General features: G+C 37.3%; 1 protein-coding gene across 2 annotated transcripts in view; it reads left to right on the top strand.

Moving 5' to 3' along the window:
• Positions 1-1,408: 1,408 nt before the first annotated feature.
• The window catches only part of LOC107087700, an 11,768-nt gene continuing 3,398 nt past the window's right edge, over positions 1,409-9,778 (top strand). For both annotated transcript variants that reach the window (XM_015379418.1, XM_015379427.1), the window contains exons 1-4: positions 1,409-1,553; positions 2,997-3,265; positions 7,919-8,036; positions 8,205-8,365. In XM_015379418.1, coding sequence (XP_015234904.1) covers positions 3,077-3,265; positions 7,919-8,036; positions 8,205-8,365 — 468 coding nt within the window. In that variant the 5' untranslated portion in view covers positions 1,409-1,553; positions 2,997-3,076. The remainder of the gene's footprint in view (positions 1,554-2,996; positions 3,266-7,918; positions 8,037-8,204; positions 8,366-9,778) is intronic.

Genomic DNA, 9,778 nt, shown 5'->3' on the forward strand with positions numbered 1-9,778 from the left:
AATACTGTAAATGCAGTTATTTGTTTTTTTTTTCTATCATAGATGTTTTTCTTGCAGAGGTCTCAACCCTCTCTGAAGCCAAATGTCTCTTGAGATTTTATTAAACTGCAATTAAATCCCTAATATGGTTACTGTTAGTTTCTTAGGGCTGTTTATGGATAGTTATTGAGGTCCCTTCAGAGTAAGAACAGTTTCTATAGAAACAGAAAAATATTGTAAAAAGGGGGTATTTCTTGTAAATGGCAATAATATGATAAATGTTTATTTTCAAATGGATTCTTATGAAACTTTGTTTCAAAATAAGAGCATCTTTACTTGCCAAAGAATTCACCAAGGCTCCCCAGCACAATGCAGGAGGTGCTGTACACCTTTTAGAGGTGAACGGATGTAATTAGATACATGGAAGAAAACCTGTTGGATGATGGAAAAATTTGACTAAGCAGAAGGTCTTTCCTCCCAAGTTTACTGCAAGTGCCTTGATGGAGGGGTTAGGATAAAAAGCAGAAATGACTCACTAAAAGTCCAAACATAAATCTAATTGAACATCTGTTGTGTAATGAGGTGAAACCTTGAAAAGTTGATTGGGCATGGATTTACTCCATGGAAGGAAGACGCTGTACCAAAGCCAATGCAGTATAACATAATGAATCCACCACCTCAAGCTTCTCTTACTTCCTGCAGTCCCCCACAGTTTAGTAAGATTTGTCTAAATGTAAACCCAAGTATACCTCATCTATAACAGTTTATGTCTTTTCTATGTCTCGGTTCTTTCCAAACAGCCATGCTCCTGATTTATTACCCCACCTGCATTGATGTTTAACTTAAGATTACATCTCAGTCTGTGGACCTCCTCTCTCCAAACGCCCATACCTAATGCCTTAGCACAATATTAAAATGTGCCAGCATAGATTCAGACAGTGACACTACCAAAAACATCTGTCAATGTTGAAGCCAGGGGCAGGGAGCAGGACTCCCCACATATAACAAAGGCAGCAGTCCATTAGAGCAGAATGCAAACAGTTGGCCTGGCTCTGGGAAATCTCAGAACACTGTCAGGGTCCACGCGGTGGTGAGCAGGGCTGGTCGACCCACAACGACAGGCTCTTAAATCCTAGTCCTGTTTGAACGCCTGTCTCGGCGTAAACACAAAAGAAAGCAAAAGAAACTAAGTGAAGATAAGAGATAAACCTGGTTTTGATTTATGGTCTGTGATGTTTCTTTGGAGGCTTGGCAGAGTCTAATCATCTGAGAGGCCGCCGGCAGGGTGGCCTGCATTGTGTCGCTTTTGCACCAGTTTTTATGATAAATTCCCTCCAACAGAAACATCTATTAAAAAAGAGGTTGAAGAGAAGGTGGAAAAATAGTTGTGGATCCAAATTCTAACATGTACCCTTGTATCCACAAGCGTTCAAATGGCTTGGATGGGACAGATGGAGCCACAATACTCTGACCGCTAAAGATCCTACCAGGAGAGAGGAGCAGTAAAGGATATTCCTTCCCCTCTGGATCTCTGAAAGTTTAACATGGGATGAGCTTGCCAACTATGAGTTAAGGTACAGTTTCTGTCTGCCTATTTAAAGTATTTCATTATGTAGCATGCAAAACTTCAACATTAGGATTAATAAATTAATGAAAAAGGCAATTTTTTTTACCTTATAGATTTGTTTCCATTTTTCTATCTATCAAATCTATTTTGAATAAATACTAAATTTAGTTCATTTTATTTTTCAAATATTAGGGGAAAATCAATCTAAGCCAACCTGACCTTATATTAAAAAGTAATTTCCCCATAAACTTGGTAACCAAGCAACATTCACCATCAGCGATAAGTGGCTTTACATCATAGTGGAGAAACTTTGATTATCTAGAGAATTGTTTCAATCCGACACTGTTAGAGAATTTTTCCAGCAGTTGAAGGTCATGCCAAAAAAAAAGGATTCAATTCCAGTTCCTAATTCACCCCAGATCCTTGATTTAAGTTTTTTTCAACCCATTCAGAGGTGAATTTGCTGCAGTGCTTCTGAGCATTGTCCTGCTGCAAATCTAAATGCAATTTTAAACCGTGATTTAACTTTCTGCACCTATTTTGGAAAAAATTAAACATGATTTATTTTTCTGCAGCTCATACTCTTGGTGTTGGGGACAATGTTTTTGCTCCTGAAACACTTTCTACTACCTTTCATTGATAAAACAATTGAACTGGAAAGCTAAAATTTAAAGAAGCTTAAAGAAATATCAAAGAAACCAATTTAAAGAAACCATTTAAAGATCATTAAGAAAGCCCTGGTTCTAAGGAAATATGTAGAGACAGTACTGTTCTCGTAACACAAAATAAATAAATGGAACATTCCAATGATTTATTAATACCACGGCTTATTATCGCACTTCTAAACTAAGTCTGTGTGCATAAAGGATGAAACATTTCTATTATAAAATCAGTGCAATAAAATCTCACATGCCTTCAGCAAAGCAACCCAGGAACCCGGTGTCTAAAATAATATATGTAATGTTATCCTTTATGGAAACTTACTGTGCTCTTTGAAGAACTGTTTGTGCTTCAAAGCAAGTAGAAATTGTTCATCCCCATCAATATCTCTCTGTCTCTCTGTAAGCCTTAAATGGTAGACCTAGTTAGCCTTTAGTCTCCCATTGGACTAGCTTTAACAAAGCACTATTTTATTTTTAAACATTACTTTAAAACTATATAAAAACAGAATGAAATTACTTTTTAAAATCTTCTAATTAAAAAGTCATATTTGCCTCTTTAGAAAATATAACCTATTATAAACGCAAAATGTAAATTGCAAATAATTCATGAACTAAATCACAAAGCTTTTTTAATGTGTAGACTTTAAAGTTATTTGTCCCCTGTGACGGTCACTGGTTTTCCTTTGACATACACATATTTCTTTTTAGAACACTTGCGTATCTTGTTTGCATATATCTTTGCTCACACATACAGTACTTATCTAAAGGAACTTCCTGTTTATGGCCAGCTGCATCCTGGTGCATCCTGACTGAGACACCGGACCAGACCCCGAACCCTGGAGGGGCGGGGGTGTTGACCGGGAGGAAGATGCGATGCACCACCCTCATCACCTTGCTGACAGGGGTCATGCTGTACCTGGGCATGGGAGCGCTCGTTTTTGTCAACCTAGAGGCCCCAGAGGAGAGCAAGGCGCATACAACCCTGCTCAAAGCCAAGCAGGTCTTCCTCGAAAATAACTCCTGCATCACTGAGGTGGACTTCCAGGAACTTGTGAAGGTATCTCTAGGGACACAGAGCAAAGAGTCTCCGGTTCCTCCTCATCACTGCACTAAAAGGCCACTTTTTTCATCATCAAACTACAATATATTTTAGTTTTATATAATAATCCTAAAGGGGAAGAAAAATATACATTGTTCTAAAAACATTTAAGACATTGAGAAGTCTGGCCCATTTAGAGACAGCCCCTATAGGTCAGACGTTGGTTACATACAGTATACCTTATGGGGCATTTCTCTATATATCTGTCTGTCTAGAGATGTTTTGTCCTTTCGCAGTCACAGTTATCTTCCCATATTTTCTGATAAAGTGTTCTCACAGCATGATGCTGCCACCACCATGTTTCACTGTGGTTGTAGTCTGTGCAGTGTCTGTGTTCCACCCCACAGAGGATTTTACATGTAAGCAGAGCAGTTTGCTTTTTGTCCCATCTGATCAGGGCAGCCTTTTTTCACATGTTCTACATGGGTTGTTTGCAAATAAGATTTTTTTTTTCTTTTTTTTTGACCTCTTCTGAACCATTCTTTCAAAAAGGGCAAGATTGAGGGAGTTGAAAGCAGAGATTTATCCTATCAAATACGGTTTTTATTCCATTAAGTCCTCATAGGTAGTCACCTGAAGGGGTTTTGCAACCATCTATAAGGAAGCAACTTTAAAAATAAAGACAAACCAGAGAAAGCGAAGGTGCTTTCAAACTTTTGACTAAATAGTGTTTAATGAGCTAAAAGGTGACCCTCTACCATGGAGGTAATTGTTCGGGGGGGCTCCTGTCCAAACGTGCGTTTTGGTCCCCTGCACTTTTACTGTCCAAAAACAATGTCACGCTACAGTACGCAGACATTCGTCGAGCACTAGGACCAAGCTGAAAACCGCAGCTCAAGCTAAAGTCCGCTTCCCCGAGTTTAGCCCACCCACACGCTCCTGATTGGCCCACTGTCTTGCGTGATTGGTGGTCAAGAATGTTGTAATGAAAATTTCGTCCATGCCCCCTACAGGTGATGAACTGAACTGTTCTCCATGAGGAGGTTGCTCTGAGCTTCCAACAGTTCCCCCCTTACCTTTCTGTTTTGTTTGTAGCGTCCACCTATGATGGTTCTTCTGTTTATGGCCTCCTGGAAGAGCTTCTCCATCTGGTAGAATGAAAGCAAATATCTTAGATCCTCTGGGATTGCAGCGCTCTGCAGTCCCAAAGAAAGACAATTAACTATTTAGCTTTTTTAAGCAACAACCAAGTATAGCACAGCACAAAGACACAACAAAAAAATCTGTGTAAGGGGAAACTCCTATGTTTAGGGGCCTTTCTAATGCTAATGCCCCATTTCTAATGCTGCTCTGGGCAACCACCCATCTAGCACATGATGCTCTTGGTGCACTAATAATCTCTTCAAAAGCCTTTAGGAAACAGCTGGATTTATACATTAGGCTGCACACAGAGGTGCTTTCTAAATATGAGACCTCTAAAGGCAACTATTGAATTTATGGTTTCAGATTAAAAGATGAATATGAAATTATTGCATCCTATCACTAAAGCAATGCGGTACTTTCCACTGGCCAGTCACATGCAGTCATTATTATTATTTTCTGAACTAAAGCGACATTTTCTTGTAACTTGGCTGATTGTGAAAAGCCAAGAGAATGAATGAATTCTTCTCAAAGGCCCTGAATCTCTTTGATATATTCATTGAAAGCAGCTTTTAAATGTCCTGTAGGTAAAATTATAAAGCGTGACTTTACTCTCGTACTATTCCCACACGTTTTTTGTTTGTTTGTTTTTTTGTCTATTTAGCCAAGGGCCTTAAACACTTTCATTACATTTTTTTAAAACCTGTAGGGTAGTATTGCATTAGTGCAGCATTTCTGTATTAAATAGCTTTCTTTGTGGTCGTTATCATATTCCTATTTATCTGATCTTCTGTTTTGTCATTGAGTGCAAACAGCCTCACCACAGACAAACCTCCTAGTTGAGATTTTATGTGCATCTTTTAATGGTGCTCTTTAAACAGTTTTCCACACCTTTAGTCAAAGATTTACAGTTTGGGCCAAGCTGCCGAAATAAACTGCAGGTTATTCAGACTATGAAATAGCTCTTAAATGACAATACTGTAGATGCACAAACATAGCCCAAAACCAGCCCCATTGATTACCCCTAGACTTGTAAAAAGGAGATGTAATGTTAGAAAGTTTTCATTGTTCTCACTGAGGAATACGGTAGTTAAAATGTTTAAAAATGATAAAAAAAAAAAAAAATCCCAGATTGGTTTTCGGTTGCTTCTGCCTCTCTGTGTTAATTACATAGCATCTTACAAAAACTGAACAAAAAGATTTAAATTCACACCCTTCAAATTATATGTTTACTTCATGCTTTAAAGGAAGAGTGCTAATTATTGCACAATTACAAAGGAAACCCCCGAAGAGAATGTGTGCTCATGTTAACTTATCCATAAAACTCAATGGGGAATGTTGGAAACTGAAACTTCTCAGAGAATAGAGTAGAAATAGCCTTTATTGTCCCACAGTGGGGAAAGTCACATGTTCCAGCTTTAAGGAAATGGAATCATCCAGAAACTCGGGATAACACTGAAAATAAGAATCGGAAACTGTTTAGTAAAATAAGAAGAAATATTTTCATTACTATCCTTAATGCAATTGGGCAGTGTGACGTCAAGGCAGAAAAACATCAGTCGTCTCTTCTCTGTGCGACACCCAGTGACCCAATACCCAGTGATCCCCTTTGGTCCCTTTCCATTGTTAAGTGTTATTGCCTCTAATAATCTTTATTTGACAGAAGAAGAGGTATTGCCTGGTTGCTACGGTGACTCCATCACCTCTTTTATGAAACACAGAAAAAGAGCAGAACACAGATGGGCACACAAGAACAGGGGCTGCATATTGAAATATAAAATCTATCGTTTTTACAATTATGTCTCAATAATATACACAAACCTGGTAAAAAAAAAAATGTTAATTTAAAAATTCCCTTTTTTTCATATAAAGTGCCTTATCTTCAAAATGACGCATCTTATTTAATGTGTTACTCAGAAATAATTTTTAAATCTATATCAATAAAAAAAAGTACATTTCATTATTTAATCTTGCTAAATAGTATTAACAAAACCATTTAAACAAGTTTGCAACTTAACAGGCACAAGTAATACGTGTTTGGATAGGAGTAAACTTGATGCTTTTTTCTTTGTCTGACCATGTTTAGGTCAAAAATAGAAAGAATTGTTTACTTATCAAACTGCTTGGTGACAAAGTTTGTTGCACCGTTGCCAAGCAGCAAGAAGGTTCTGAGTTTGATCCCTGGGGCAGGGTCTCTCTGCATGGAGTTTGCATGCTCTCCCTGTGCATAAGTAGATTTACTCTGGCTTCCTCCCACAGTCCAATAACATGACTCTCTAGATTCTCCCTGCGTGTGCATGATTGTATGTCTCAGTGCCTCTCTGTGTAAAAGTTAATAGCAGAGAAATAAAAATTAGTAAAATTTGCTGAAGTTTGTTCAGTCAGCTCCTCTTAGTAATAAATCAACTTAGATTTTAGTGAGTGAAATTTACAATGTATTTTTATGTGGAAAAGTTACCTAGCTTTTTTTTAGGGAATTTGCCTTCCGGTTTTTTTTCGTGTTGGGTTTTCCTGACCTTTGCCTTGTTTAGCTGAAGCAGTGGCTTTCAGAAAAGTCACTATCATGCACTGGCTGAGCTGTAAATGTGAGAACAGTCTCATGCGTTCTCCATATTATTGGAAGATAGACGTGTTTTCTTCTGAACTAAACATTGAGTTCTGGCTGCAATCTCCTGAAATAGTAGAACACAGACTCCGATTAAAATAAACAATATTTTTACCCTGATTCCTACAGTTAATTTTTATACAAAAATTATATTTGGGCTTGACTTTTCATTAGATAACACAACATTTTTTCTCAACTAAATGGTTGCAAAAACTAGTGAGCTTTGACCCATAACCTTTATTAACTGTAGAGCTTTGATCCATCATTGTGAGCCGTGTTCTCATGTGGGATGGCCTTCTTTGTCTAACAGGAGGCTCTGACAGTGGTGCATTTTTTATAAGGCTATTATCAGTCTGCTTCTTTCCTATATATATGTAATACTGACTTTTCTTCTTTGCTTTACAATTATTACTTGCTTTTTGTTCCATTTAGCTCCACAGAACTGCAGAAAAAGGACTTTTATTTACTCTGCTCCATCTGCATGAAGCATTCTGCTAAAAGACTGGAAATTAAGTGAATTAATTATACTGAACATGTTTATTACTAGACTGCTAGCACATGAGATATCCTCTTTATAATGTCATGGTTTTATTTTTTCAAATTGTGTCTCAGTTGTGTATTGTTAATTATCATTGTGGTGTAAAATTTGTCGCTTCTGACCTAGGAAAAATCTATTTTTATTTTAAGCGAGGCTTTCCCGGTTAAATAAGGGTTAAATAAAAAAAATTGAATAAATTTGCTGTTTGGGGGGAAAGGGTTTTATTTCACAGTGCACTTACTTTTATATATAATGTTTAATTTAAACCAGAAAAACAGTATAATTCATGAAACTTTCATGTATGATAAGAAGATGAATGCAAACTGTGAACATTTTTAATTTTGATTTAACTGATCGTTTACATGACAGCTATATGTCACACTTGCAGAAACTAGTATCTGCTATTGAGGCAGGTCTGGATATAAGCAGCCTCTCTCCCAACCTGACCACCCGCTGGGATATGGGCTCTGCTTTCTTCTTCTGTGGTACCATCATCACTACAATAGGTAAATAGTAACAGAAAACATCCATCTGATTATCTGGACTGATAATCTTACTAATGTATTTTAGATATATATTCTCAGTGTGATTATTTTTAATCACATTAAAATGTAACCCTCAGAAGTTTATTCATATTACATTTGTAGAGATTGCCCTTTGATTTTTGTTCCCAGGCTTTGGGAATCTGTCACCTCGGACATGGTTTGGACAGTTGTTCTGTGTGTGTTATGCCCTGGTGGGCATCCCCATGTTTGGCTTCCTGCTTGCTGGAGTGGGTGATCATATGGGCACGGTGCTGCGGAGAGCTGTGGCCAAGATTGAGAAGCTCTTTTTGGTAAGAATGGTCTGTCCTGCACAACATTTAAAACTTGAATCTAAGAATGCATAGCGTCTAGTGACTGTTTCTTAACGGAAATAAGAAGCTGAATCTTTGCAGTCAGAGAATCAATAATAAGTACAGACAAAAAGAGGCTGCAAAAACTACCATTGCTGTAAAAATATTTTTTTTATAAACTGCACAACAATTCAAGCACTGCTTTTCTCCAAATTAGGAACCACCCCATTATTTTCAGGACCTGCCTGGATATTAGAATGAGGTGATCAAAGCACATCTGGAATATCTAAATATCCACTGGATAGACATATTTTCACCAACTCCTTTTTTTTATTGCTTTCCCAATGGTACAACAATACCACTATGGCTATCGTGTCCGCATCATCATTTTTCTGATTTATATTTCTAATTAAAATAAGTTTTTGCTCCTCCACCATCAGTTTTAGTCTCATGTTTGAGGAGAAAACAACACCAGGACTTTTATCAGCATAGGATTTATATTAAGGGTATATAAAACTGGCAATACTGTGAAGAGTTTTAGTCTGAAGCAGCATATCTTGGAAAAGTTATATACTAACAGAAAAAAAATCTGATGTGCAAAGCAACTCCATAACTGTAATTGAGGATAAATTGCTGCATTACCTCAATGATGAATTATTAGCTTTGGCATTTGAAAGCTGAAGGCACTGCTCATGAAAACTGCTCATTACCACCTAATGCATGAAAAAATGTGTATGAGACATGTCAATAGAACATTTAGATTTTGTGTGGTTTGCTAGCAGTTTTCTGTTGGGAGAATTTAAAATAAAGAATTGCCTGCCTTTTTGATATTCAACTACTATGTTTTAAGGGTTATTGTGGGGGATTTGTGTTCCTAGGAATTTACAGATTGACTTTTAAATACAACTCACCCATGAGAAGAGGCATGTTGGAGAGCTAAGTGCCCACCAAATACCAGCTGCTATAAAAAGGGTGCACATATTTAATATAAACAGTCTCCTTTAGTTGCCGGCGAACAAAAATATAAGTGCAGCACTTTTGGTTTTGCTCCCATCTTTTATGAGATGAGCTCAAAGATCTAAAACTTTTTCCATTTACACAAAATCACAATTCCCCTCAAATATTGTTCTAAATCCATTCTAAGTCTGTGATAGTGAGCACTTCTTTGATGAGAAAATCCATCCCACCTCACAGGTGTACCATATCAAGATGCTGATTAGACACCACGATTAGTGCACAGGTGTTCCTTAAACTGGCCACAACAAAGGGCCACAGGGAAAAAGTAGCACCTCCTTAGTTTATTAAATATATTAAGAACTAGTGACTGCCTACCAGAGTTTGGTTTTAGCCAATGAAATAGCAGCAGGCGCCATTAGAAAACCAACAAATTATGATTTTACACTTTTGCTGTTT

The sequence above is a fragment of the Cyprinodon variegatus genome, unplaced genomic scaffold (assembly GCF_000732505.1).
Source record: "Cyprinodon variegatus isolate N-32 unplaced genomic scaffold, C_variegatus-1.0 Scaffold10, whole genome shotgun sequence".
Lineage (NCBI taxonomy): Eukaryota > Metazoa > Chordata > Actinopteri > Cyprinodontiformes > Cyprinodontidae > Cyprinodon > Cyprinodon variegatus.